Source organism: Taeniopygia guttata, chromosome 14 (assembly GCF_048771995.1).
Source record: "Taeniopygia guttata chromosome 14, bTaeGut7.mat, whole genome shotgun sequence".
NCBI classification, from domain to species: domain Eukaryota; kingdom Metazoa; phylum Chordata; class Aves; order Passeriformes; family Estrildidae; genus Taeniopygia; species Taeniopygia guttata.
In genome coordinates, this window is record NC_133039.1 from 1,597,254 (window position 1) to 1,610,348 (window position 13,095).

Here is a 13,095-nt window from a genome sequence, read left to right on the forward strand (position 1 = left end):
TCAGCTTGTCTGAATAAGAGATCATGACAAAAATCTATCTATAATTAAGCAAAAGCTTCAAGCTATACATTGCTTGAATTTAAAAGGTTGCAAAGCCTTTATCATTGTCATGCATTCAGTCAAAACCTGTTTAGGATCAGCTCTGAATTGTAAAGTGGGTTTTAAAATCAAGATCAGGAGTTGGAAGTTTAGGCTGAAGTAATGTGAGGTTATTTGCCCAGGATGCCATCATAATTCATATTATAAAGGGTAGAATCAAGCTGTATAAAAGCAATCGACTACTGTTTTCCTACAGGCTAAATCCAAATTTTACAATTATTTAATTACCTTTTTCATATCACTTCACATGAAATTTGGGAGAAATGAGCTGCAATACGATACAGATGGGACTGATTAATCTTACATGTAGAGCAATAATTCTGGTACATTATTCTGTGTAAGCTTTAATATTTCCTTGACTTATGTGGACTGGAAAGACCCTGTGTTGACAGGTGAGATGTTCCTGGTGTGCTTGCATGGTGCTCCTCACTGCAGCACCCAGAATTTTAATCAGCCAGGTGATGAAGACACGATGTGCTGTTGGTTCTGATGGGAGTTCAGTGGCTGCCCAGGCATTAGTCAGAGCCTCTGCACTCGAGTGGGTACGTTTTCATTCATCCAGGAAGCAGCACAGTCCCCTGAGACCTGCTTTCCAAACAAAGGGAGCTCAGACAGAAATCGGAGCTTCTGGTTGCATTTTGAACTCTGCCTGCCCCCGGTGTTCTCGCCCCTTGAATAAGCAATAGGAGCTGCATCTCAACCATCTGCCTGAACAGCGCCTGCAGTTGCCTTTGACTTGTGTCACTTTAAACAGGACATTGCTAGAAGGCTTGGGCAAATAAACTGGACTCCATGAAACCATCAGATTTAACTGTCCCTGTGGTACACACTTCTGGAAACTTATTAATTCATTATGTTACAAAGCAATTATCATACTGACTGGAAAAAAAAGCTGAAATTATTTTCAATTACGTATTCTTTATTTTTATTTGTTATTATTTAAAACATTATGTACTTCATAGTAGGAGCTATTTACCCTATGGTAAAATGTTTTTCATTTCCATATACAAACTTTCTAAAAATCTGAAATTCTACTCAAAGATTTGGGAGTCCTAAGAGCAGCCTCTGCTGATGCATAAGGAAATTGTTTCTCAGTTTTTCCAGTGGAGGTAAGAGTTTTAATTGCATATCCACAAGTAGTTCGTAAGAACTGTTCAGTGTTTGTATGTCACTTGGAAAATATAAAAGCCTTCATGGATGATACATTTAAAGTAACTCAAGTAAATAAGAGGACCAGCATTAAAAATACTGGATGCCACAAACGATATAGCTGAAACCACAATGGTCTTATGGTCCAACAATAGAATTATGGTACTCTAATGAGTAAGATGTGCCTGTCTCTTTCCCGTCCATAATTAATGTGAATACCGATGCACAGCTTGAACGGTTCCCGTTTTTCTGACGGCATTATCTGCGGTCCAAACCGGCCGTCCCCAGGCTGCGCTAGCAGCAGCGTCGAGGGGAAGGGACGATGCCTTTGCTCCCGGTGCGCCGCTCGGATCACCTCGAGGCGCTGGCGCCGGTTCTGACCCGCTCAATGCCAGAAAGACACCGGCAAGGCGGAGCGGGGACCATCGAGGGGGATGGAGCCGGGCTCTTCACCGCGGCCGTGCTGCGAGGAGACGGGACAAGGGGTGCAGCAGACACCCGGGAGCGCCAGGCTGGGCACGGGCAGCAGGGCGGGTCCGGTCCCGGTCCCGGTCCCGGTCCCGGAGCGCTCCCGGCCCGGCCCGCCTGACGTCACACAGCTCGCAGCCAACCAGCACGCGCGGCGCGAGTCCGGCCCCGCCCCCCGCGCCCTCGCTGCCCATAAAAGCCGCGGCCGGCGGCGGGCGCGGGACCGGCGTGAGGGGAGCGCGGACGGGACGGGGCGGCGGGACCCGCTCCTGGCACCGCGGCTCGGCCCCGGCCGCCCCGCCGAGCGGGCGCTCCGCTCGCCAGCCGGGATGCTGCTCGTGGCCGCCGGGCTCCTGCTCGCCGTAGCTGCGGGCGGGCGGGGGTCGCCGGCCGGGGAGCAGGAGAGCCCGCCGGGCAGCCGCTTCGTGTGCACCTCGCTGCCGCTGGACGCCGCCGGCGCGGGCTGCCCGCTGCCCCCCGTGCCCATGCAGGGCGGCGCGCTGCCCCCCGAGGAGGAGCTGAAAGCCACGGTGCTGCAGCTGCGGGAGACCGTCCTGCAGCAGAAGGAGACCATCGGGAGCCAGCGGGAGGCCATCCGGGAGCTCACCGGGAAGCTGAGCCGCTGCGAGGGTGCCGACGGCAAGTCCGCCGCGGGGGCGTGGAAGAACGAGGTGGGCAAGGGCAAGGACACGATGGGCGACCTGCCGCGGGACCCGGCGCAGGTCATCGAGCAGCTGAGCCGCACCATGCAGACCCTGAAGGACCGGCTGGAGAGCCTGGAGGTAGGGCCGGGCAGCGGAGCCGCTTCACGTCTGGCGGGCACTTCGGGCACCAGTGCTGCCCTAAATCCGTGTGGAGATGGATCCAAACTGGCCCAGCCCGGGGCGAGCGGCTCGGTTTGGCTTGTCGTGGTCACTTGGTTATTTATTTCCTCTCTTTAATGGTAAAAACCCTAAGGGGCTGCTCTTGAATGTGTTCTCCCACTGCGTGGGGGAGATTATGGTTTTCCTGCTTGTCACCAGCTTAGTTTTTGTATTAATAATGTGTAAATCTCTCTTTCTGGGGATGTGACTTCATGTGCTTTGAGGTACAAAGCTGACGTCTTGGGCAGTAAGACCTCGGCATATGGTGCTGAACAGACCAGTGGTAATGAGGAGATTGTGTTGGGCAGATGGTGCAGCTAAGATGATGTACTCCGGGCTGACACAGAATGAAAAGAACCCGGTTCTGTGTGCCTCTGAACAGAAAGGGGATTTGGTCCAAGCCCACCGAAAAGTGATTTCCATAAGCCTTTGGACAGTTCCCATGGTTTGAGTGCTGCTCAGGCAAATGGTTCGTAGAGAGGATTCTCACAGGATTTGTGCTGATGTTGTTCTGCTTTTCACACCCTGAAAGCCTCACGTGTGTGCTCCTGCTGTCCTCCAGTCAGTGCTGATGTGAGGATGGGAGTAACTTCCGAAAGGCTGTTCTGTGAGTGCTGCTTTGCAAGTGCAGTTTTGAATGAGCTGTTAGTATTCATTCTATCCTTGTATTACTATTGCTGTCTTTCTGAAGCATTCTTTTTAGCGTTGTAGAAGAAAAACTCCTCTAGAATAATGTGGTAGGTGGAAATGTTTTCTTTTTAGTATCTTTAAAGATATCAGTATTATTTGAGAGTGTGAGGTGCCTCTTTTTTTTTTTCATTCTTTTTGAATAAGAATACTTTCACTAGTTAATACTTAGACTGCTCTAAACAACGTCTTACTTTGTAAAACTGCTTTCAAAGTGGCATGATTTTTAACCTAAAGTGAAGTGATAGTTTTTCTGTTTACTTACATTGGCCATGTCACTAACAGTAAGTAAAGCAAAAATGGACTGATGTGCCACATGTGTGCATACTTATAGAAGTACATCCGACCTGCTCCCTACATTGATGTTGTTGAACTTAAATGTATGAAAACTCTTTCATATTAAGTGCTGGAAATCTCTAACAAAAGTGCCCTTTTGTTACCACTGCTTAGCTACAGTGCTGATAAAAGCAATGACCATGCCAAATGCCAAGAGAGAGAGCTGGAGAGCTCCATGATCTTACTTTCCTGCTTTGTGCTGGGAGCATATCTGCATTTCACAGTTTCTGTTTCAGGAGTTACAATTTTTTTTCCCCCTTGTTTGCCCTGCAGCACCAGCTCCGAGCCAACGTGTCGTACGCAGCCCTGCCCGGTGACCTGCGGGAGATGCTCCAGCGGCGCCTCGGGGACCTGGAGCGCCAGCTCCTGAGCAAGGTGGCTGAGCTGGAGGATGAGAAGTCTCTGCTTCACAACGAGACCTCAGCACACCGCCAGAAGACAGAGACAGCCTTGAATGCTTTGCTAGAAAGAGTGTCTGAGTTAGAGAAAGGTAATTGCTCAGAATCTAAATGCTTGCCCGTCCTGATTAATTTTGTTTACTCCTTCCTTCCAGAGCAGTAGACTAAATGTGGGCCTTGAGAGAAAGCCATTAAGGTACTGGACTAAATAGTAGGTGACAGTGCAAATACTTGGATTCTCCTTTTCCTTTTATCTCAGGCTTCCTGCTTGACAGGCAGTTGCCTGGCTTTGGCTTCCTGTCTCTTAATTTGGTGTGTGTGGGTGGCTAGGATGAAACTCTTAGTGTTTGTGGGATGGAAAGATCTATAAGGAGGCAAGTGGAGATAGGAATAAGTATGGCAGGGGTGTAAATAGCTACATAATGTCAAGCATACATCTGAGTAGAGCTGCCTTTATTTGGACTGAGAGTCATATGGGCTAAATTTATTTAGCACAATTACCTTTGCTGTAATGAATGGCATTATATACCAGCTTTGTTTCCTGCTGCTTTGGAAGTATTGATGGTGGCCTTTCCTTTTGTTACTGGTTATGACTTTGGGTAACTGCAGCTACTTGAATTATGCTCTATTCTAAGCTTAAAGCCTTCAGAGTTTACAGTAGATTACACATGGTCCACTGGGGGATACTCTTGTAATCCTAGTCATTCATTCTGATTCTTGGCTTAATTATTACTGATATCTCTCTGCTTGAGTAGCATCTGTTTATTTGAATTACAAATGTCTGTGAGCACAAAACTCTTTCTGTATTGACTGTATACATGTACAGAGTGGACTGTATAGAGCTGGAGTTGCCGTAAATATCACTGCCCAATCCTTAAGTGATTTTCCAAGGTGAATAACTCTCTGCTTAAAAGCAGCTTAATGGACATGCCTTCCAAATGGTACAAACATGCATATATCTCATTAATTTAGAAATGCAGCCTAATGGACTTGTGTGTAATACTGTATCTATTCTTTCCTCAAAAAGAGTGAAGGAGGGGAGAAGGGAAGGAGGAAGATGATTTTCTACTGACTCTGTGTTTTAGTATTTCCTGAGAGCCAAGATAAAGCCTAATCTGCAACTAAAGTTATGGAGAATTAGTGGCCTGTTAATGTCTTATGAGTCAAGTATAGATAGTCCTTGTCTCTGAAAGATGTGACTCATATCAGAAGGAGAGAGTGGTGGGAGAACAAGAATGTGTAATTCAGTTAGGCTAAAAATAACCTGTTCCCACCTTTATTTTTTGTGTGGGGAGCGAGGGCTGTCTTGAGTCTCCAGGGAAGTGAAGAATTTGGGACAGGAACCAAGATTACAGTCTTTCTTTTACTTTTGTAATTTGCTCTCTATTACTGTACAGCTTGGCTGTTCTGGTTCCTCTGCCAAATCAAAGTGAGGGTAGTAATGATGAAAGAACTTACTTTTTGGTATTTTAAATACAGGCAATATTTGATCTGGTCTCATTTGAAAAGACTATTTCTGTTGTGCTTTTATTTGAAATACAGTATTGTTTAGCATTTCTTCCCTACAACTAACTAGAGTGTCATAAGCTCCTCATTGTCCTGAAACTAAACAGAGATAAAAAATAACTTTATGAGGTGACACTGTAAGCCTTGGATTTTATCTGTAGTTGTGACAGCTGTTTTAGTTACCAGTGGGGCAGAAGAGTTTAAAACTTGTACACCTGTAGTGGTTCCCAAAGTTTTCTATTGATTCCTTCAGTGATTGTCTTCATTGACAGCAGAAGATGATGCAGTAGAAAAAGCAGGAGGTATAATCCTGCAAAAAGTAGTGCCTGGACTTCAATGTGATTCCTAGCTTTACTGGAGGAACAAACAGATAATTTACTACATCTAAACTTAATTTCTCTATTTCTGAAAGGGATTAACAATATTTCTTGGCCATCTAGCCCAAAAATAATTGCTCTTTTAATGGGGTATGTTTCTGTTTTTATTATGTGAGATTGGCTGTAGCAGCCTCATGGAGGTTGTTCAGTATTAACTGTAAGACCCTGGTGTTTATTTACTTACCATTTAGAACATTTCAGGTCTCTAAGGTTCCTCAAGACAAATTCAAGCCAAAGAGAAGCTTTTTCTTTTCCCACCCCCTTGTTCTGTTAAAAACGCAACCAAACACTTCAGTTGCTTCTAAGAAGGGGAGCTGAGAGAATGCCAATGGTTTAAAAAATACATATGAGAATTGTGATGACCTTTTGTGACAACAGCTTTTCAGTTGGACTGGAGTGAGAAGTTTGACAAGGGGATTGAATTTGTTTCAGGAATGTGAGCAAAGGAAATCAGTGAGACTTGGCAGAAGAGGCTGCTAAAAAGTTGAGGGTGACATTACTACAGAACAGTGGGGTTCAATTTGGTTTATTTCTAAATACTTGTAGAAAGTTACTTATGAGCATCTACATCAACTATATGATACAGAGTATTGCAACCTCAGAAAGTTTTGGTCTTAAGGGTTCTCAATTTTGTAAGCATGTCTAGAATATATCACTGGTTTTCTTATCACTTTTTTAGAAAAAACAAAATAATAATTCCTGCTTTTTAGTAAATTGAGTGTCTAATCTTCCCATAGTTCATAGCTTGATATTGCATTTTTAATTTAGATCACTTTGAACTTTTCAGATCTTGTCCTGTTCAGTTGATGGGACAGAAATCAGTTCTACTGAATGTAGCTGCCGTCTGGACTATGTCAGTGTAGTCTTATTTCAGAATTGCTGCTCAAAATGTGTTAATGTGTGTTAACCTAAGATCTTCACGCAGAGATACTGCTTGTGTAGCAGGAGCAGGAAAGGAAATCCTGGCTGTGATGCACTGTGATGCTTTAATAATGAGCATAGCAGAGAATCCATTTTACTGACAGTGTGAATTGTTTGGAATAGGGACACCTCCAGCCATGAACTAGGCAATGAAGGAGATTGTCTACCATCTATTCTTTTGCTTTAAATGAGCAGAAATAAACTAAATAATTATCACAATGTGGATAAAATCTATTTGCATTTTTGTGTGCAGCAAAATCAACATTCAGTAAATACTACTTCAATATACTTTTTTTCTGTACCTCTCTAAAGTGATTAAAGCCAGAGATTATCAATTGTGTCTTAGCTTGAATGATCAATGCATTGTTTTGCTTAATGTTAAGGGTTTTTTTGCTCCATGTGATTCTAGGTAACAGTGCATTTAAGTCACCTGATGAGTTCAAAGTCTCCCTTCCTCTTCGCACAAACTACCTGTATGGGAAGATCAAGAAGACCCTGCCAGAGCTCTATGCTTTCACTGTGTGCTTGTGGCTGAGGTCAAGTGCTTCTCCTGGAATTGGTACTCCGTTCTCCTATGCTGTTCCTGGGCAAGCCAATGAAATTGTCCTCATAGAATGGGGAAATAATCCCATTGAACTGCTAATTAATGATAAGGTGAGACTTGATGAGCTCTTTGTTGTCAGTGTAACCAGAACAAGGCCTGGCCCCGTGGTGCCTTTGCACTGACTCCTTCCTTCCCTCTGAGAGAATCCTTTGAGGTGGTGCTGTCTGCTTGTCTGTTGTCCACTTGCTGGTTGCAAGTCCATAAAAGCACTTGAAACGGAAGTTAAATTGTACAGATACTTGTGTGTTGAGATCAAGCAGCTTGGCATTAGATGTGCACATGCTTGTGTTGTCTGAAGTTACAAGCAGGTCTTGGTGGCTTGGTTTTTTTTTTTGAAACACAATCAAAATTTGAAGCCACAGCATTGTAAGACCTGTGAGATCTAAGCCAGTTGCAGTATTTCTATCTTTCTAATTGTAGAATTTACAAATGTTAAATGAATATTGCTGAAGACAGAGAGCAAAAGGCTCTCCACATCATGGTCTGGTTTTGTTATACTTAGTGACTGAACATCAGTTTAAATACAATTTTTCAGACTTTAGATACAGCTACTTCATACAATTGATGGTTTCTGACAAGCTTGAAGAAAACATTGAAACTTGTCATTAAACCAGTATCCTTTCTCCCCACCTTCAGTTATGTTTCCTTGTAACTCATTGCCCTCTGGGAGATCAGGTGTTTGCTACACAACTCAGGTGGTTCATCTTGTGGCTGATCATGGACTTCTAACAGTCCTGTCATCCTCCCAGATCAATAAGCAATTATTTTTAATGGTTTGTGGAAGAGAAGCAAACTGAGTCTGCTTATCTTTAGCAATAACTTTTTCTCTTCACTATTATGTCTGTAATATCAATATTCTGTGAGGCTTTTATTTCTTCCACATAACAGCTGTTCCATAGCCCACTGCAGTTGTGTCTTGATGTTGACCTGAGGTGGTTTTCAGATCAAACTCCTGAAGGAGCATAATTCTTCCTTATTGTAGGTCTAGGGAACAGTTCCCACAAGTTCTCTTGCAGACAGATCCATTTGCCAAAGCTGTTACTGAAAATGGTGCTGGCAAACCCCAGATTTTAAGAGGAACTTAACGTGAGCCTGGATGGAATCTCACTAAGCACTGAGATTTAAACAATAAATGCTACAGATTAATGTGCAGGATGGGGGTTGGTCTCTTCTCCCAAGTAACAGGCAAGAGAAAAAGAGGAAATGGCTATAAGTTATGCTAGGGGAAGTTTCAATTGATTATGAGGAGAAATTTCTTCACTGAGGGGGTTGCAAAGCACTGGAACAGGCTGCACAGGGCAGAGGTGGAGTCTCCATCCCTGCAGGTATTTATGAGAGGTGTAGGTGTGGCCTTGGCAGTGCTGGTCAATGATTGCACTCAGTGATCTTGGAGGGATGTTCCAACCAAAATCATTTTATGATTGTGTGGAATCCTACAAATTAGGATGTGGATTAACTCTTGCCTCTATAAAGCTTTTGCTTTTGAGGACAGAGTAAATACTGTTCTTCTTTACATATTGGGCTTGAGTGGCTAGATTTGGCTTGTCACATGCATTATTTTGTTTCTGTAGGTTGCTCAGCTTCCTCTCTTCATCAGTGATGGAAAATGGCATCATATCTGCATAACATGGACAACCAGAGATGGAATGTGGGAAGCTTTTCAGGATGGAGAGAAGCTTGGCACTGGGGAGAATCTTGCTCCTTGGCATCCAATTAAACCTGGAGGTGTCTTGATCCTGGGTCAGGAACAGGTGAGTGAGTGACAGGGTGTTCCAGGGTTTAAACAAAATCAAAACTCCCCAAACAAACAAGAGCTGTGAGAATTTCTCTGTTAAACACTTGGTCTTGTTGTACACATATATCAGACTGAAACAAGGCAACAAATACTTCATGAAATCCCACATTGGTATATTTGTTTCACTTATTAAATATTCAGAATATTCATGTTGGGGTTAAGAATAAGTAATTTTAGAATATTGAAAAAAAAACCCAGAGGAAACTTGCCTTTCTAGTTAACATCTCATAAGTCATGAATTGTGTGTCTTCTGGCTTTACATTATTTCTCTGCTTACATTATACATTTACTAAAAAAAACCAATATTGTAACAAGTAGCAGGAAATAGCCTTTCTTCAGGATTCCCAGGTTCACAGTTGAAGCAATGAAAAATTTGTTTTGTGTTGATACTGATTTTAGTAGATACTTATCCATGACATAAATGACAGAATAGCAAGTTCAGTATCCTAATACACCCTGCAGAGGAGATGCTCCAGCGCACTGGTGAGTGTCTGACAGGTTTCCTTTATCTCTGTCTGCACTGTGCTGGGTTCTGTCCAGTGCTATCAGTTCCAAGTCAGTAGAATGACTGGATTCATTCAAAAATGAGTTATTTCTGTCCTTAGGTAGTGAGTGAAGCAAGCAAATGCTTCTAGGCTTATACAGTGACAGTTTGAATCCCTCCTTTGTTACAACCAGCAAAGCCTGGGTATTTAGATCCAAAGATCACATCTCACAGTCCCTTCAGACAGTTGAGCAAGGGCTGCAGTTATAGTTTAATCTATAGGCATAAAGCTTTCAGGGTAACCTTACACATCTGTGCAATTCTTACTGGAGTTGTCCTGTGCTAAGCTTCCACAGTGGCTCTTAAATTAGCCTCCAAGTTTAAAGCTGCCTTCCTGCTCTACTGCTGGAGGGCAAGGTTGGTTATGAACAGCCTTTCTGTGGTGTTTTGCAGTCACCACTGTTTGCCCTCAGCTGCTTTGACACAATTTAGGTTGGAGCTTGTCACTGAATTCCTTGTTCAATGCAGCCCTTGTTGAAACTCGAATTTGTTCACCTCTGTGACTGAACTCTGAACCCCTCTCTAGCAGTGGGGCTGGATGGGGAGGGACTTCAAGTTTGAACAGGAAAATGCCAAAATAACCTTCTCATCTAATCCTAACTCTCATGTGCCTAAAGGACACAGTAGGAGGAAGATTTGATGCAACTCAAGCCTTCGTTGGGGAGATGAGCCAGTTCAATATATGGGACAGGGTTTTAAGAGCTGAAGACATCATGAATATTGCCAACTGCTCTATCAACATGCCTGGCAACATCATCCCCTGGGTGGATAACAACGTGGATGTGTTTGGAGGTGCTACTAAATGGCCTGTGGAGACATGTGAGGAGCGTCTGCTTGACTTGTAGCTGTGATCGCTTCCCATCCAAGTGCCCCCTTTAGTAGGACAATCTTCTGTGCAATCTGAAGCACTTATTTTTCTCCTTGCCCTTCCCCAGTCTTAACTCCTTGAAAGAATAAAATAAGTTGAGTAAACTGCCTCAGTGCAAAGATAGCTGCTAGTTTGGGGCATTGAGCCTGCCTATGAAAGGAGCACTGCTTGACTAGAGCAACCCTTGCTTTCTTATGGCCTGATCCAAAAATGTGCTTTGGCCTGCAGAACCCTTTTGGTTGGGCCTGAGCTTAGACCATCAGCTCTTCTGCAGGGAGGGAGAACAGTGTGCACACTTCACTCTCATGTTCCTGAGAATGTGCAGTGTTGACAGCACCAGGAATAACAGACTAAATGTGAACCCTTCCTTCCAGTCTATTGTCTCCTATTCAAAATGAAGCCATTCTTTTTTAGCCCTTTTTTTAAAAATAATCACTTAATCCTTACACTGCAGTGGTTATGGTGCAGCTATGGGTAGAGCAGAACAGCCACTGTCTGAGTGCAAGGCTTTTGCTTCTTAATTTGCAGATTAGAAATCCTTATTTTATAATAAAGAGGTGATGTATATGAGACACATTGTACCAGTTCAATTTGAAGAAAGGGCTGTTTAATCAGCACAGCTCCATTGAAGCAGAGGTGCTTCAGGTGAGGTTCTGTCCCAAAGCCTGTCCTTTGCTAGCCAGGATCCCAGCATAGGTGGGTGGATGAAAGATTGTACTTGTATTTTCCGTAGGCTGAATGTACTGAATTCTTAGTGACCTGGCTTGTACACTTTTCTCTATTGTTTTTCTCGCTTCAGTCAATGTCTTTATTTTTTTTTAATATACAAGCTGTGATTAAGTGAATTTCCATTTTGTTTTGCTTTGAAAGGCCTTTTTATGAGCAAGTGCCAAAGTTCAGTTTCTGCTTGCTGAGAATTGCTATCTATTTTTCCAGCATAAAAGTCTTCTGCACTGGTTTATATGTTATTATAATGGTCCTATGTAATATGAAAATGTGCTGCTTTTTCAATTCTTGTTGACTGTCTCTTCTGTAAGCACTGGGCTGACTACTATATTTTTTTATCATTTTCTCTCAATATTTTGCAAACAATGTTGCTGTTTCCTTGGCGTTGATGTGACTTCTTGGTTTGTGGCTCGCAGATAGCAAATGCACTGTACTGGGAAAGAGTTAATACTTTTGTTATTTAAAATAAAAAAGGATTTAAAGGTGGGGGGAGGGGGAATTTATAAAGCTAAATATCATATTTTATTTTTCATATGTTTGAATTGTAAGAATAATATGGTGACAGTCCCATTTGTAGGGTAAAGTTACATATTTCCATGAATATGTAGTATGCTGTTCTTAAAAGAAAATTCTTATAATGAACTTTTAATTAAAATGCACTGTAAAATGAGTCTCTTAATTCTTTTATAGTCACACAAGACACTGAATATTGTCTTTCATAGCTTCTATGAGTTCACCTGCTGTCTCTCTAGACTGGTAGATGTACAGCCTTGTAAGAAATTTTCTCTAGTCCCTAAATGCGTCAAATTTATTCCCTAATGTCACAAGTGTTGATTGGCTTTAAAATACACACACACACACACACACACACACACACACACACTGCACCCTCAACCTACAGCAGTACTTTCCCTGCCCCAAGGAGGAAACAAACAATAAAACTCCATATCAAAAAGAATTTTTGCTGTGAGGTGAGGAAAATTGCAAAATTCTCATCCCCCGTGGGCTGGTGTCCACAAGAGGCATCAGCCCTCCAGTCAACCCACCTTTATTTATCAGCTTTTTTCAAAAGAGGCTGCAGGAGCTAAGCCCTGGGGTTACACAGATTTCACTCTGTTCTTAAAAGGTGCAACAGTGAAATTGTCTTGGACACTTTGTTGAATGTCCTGGAGCCCCTGGGAGTGGTGGGGTCTGCTGTTTTAAACACCAACACCAGTGTTTGAGTTCAGTACTTGGCTGAGGGAGGTCTTTGTACCTTTATCTGTTGTTCTGCTGCTCCAGATCCTGGGAGTTACATGTTTTATATGAATATATAAGCAGATGGAAAAATAGGAATAAATACTACCACATTCTAGCATCTGTATTGTTTATGGAGTGTGGAGCTGACAGCATAATCTTCAGTTCCTGAACTGCTCTGAATGCACAGAAATAATAACTTATGGAAAGCTGAGTGGCAGCACTTGGAATGTGCAGTAGTGCAGATTTCTAGAAAATGTGTTTTTATTTAAAACCGGGCAGAGCTGGGACTCCTAAAAGCAATATCAGTGATCCCAACAAGCTGGGAGCTGTGACTGGCCAGGTCTGCAGGTGCCTGCTGGGCTGGGAATGCTCTTCAGTCTCTGTACTGCACCATCCTCTCTGTGCATTGGCTCTTGGCTGACAAGTTGAACACTTGATGTGTTTAAATCCAGTTGTATTTCTTCCAAGACAAGTTGTTTGCCTATATGCCTGCCACTAGAAAATGTAGTCATCTC

The 13,095-nt window shown here is 43.1% G+C and overlaps 1 protein-coding gene across 1 annotated transcript; it reads left to right on the forward strand.

Annotated features, from left to right (window-relative positions):
• Positions 1-1,916: 1,916 nt before the first annotated feature.
• On the forward strand, positions 1,917-12,011 carry NPTX2 (neuronal pentraxin 2). The gene is made up of 5 exons (XM_030284668.4): positions 1,917-2,498; positions 3,876-4,092; positions 7,214-7,458; positions 8,980-9,159; positions 10,365-12,011. Exons 1-5 carry the CDS (start codon positions 2,046-2,048, stop codon positions 10,590-10,592), a joined length of 1,323 nt encoding a protein of 440 aa, XP_030140528.2. The 5' UTR covers positions 1,917-2,045; the 3' UTR covers positions 10,593-12,011.
• The last annotated feature ends 1,084 nt before the right edge of the window (positions 12,012-13,095 follow it).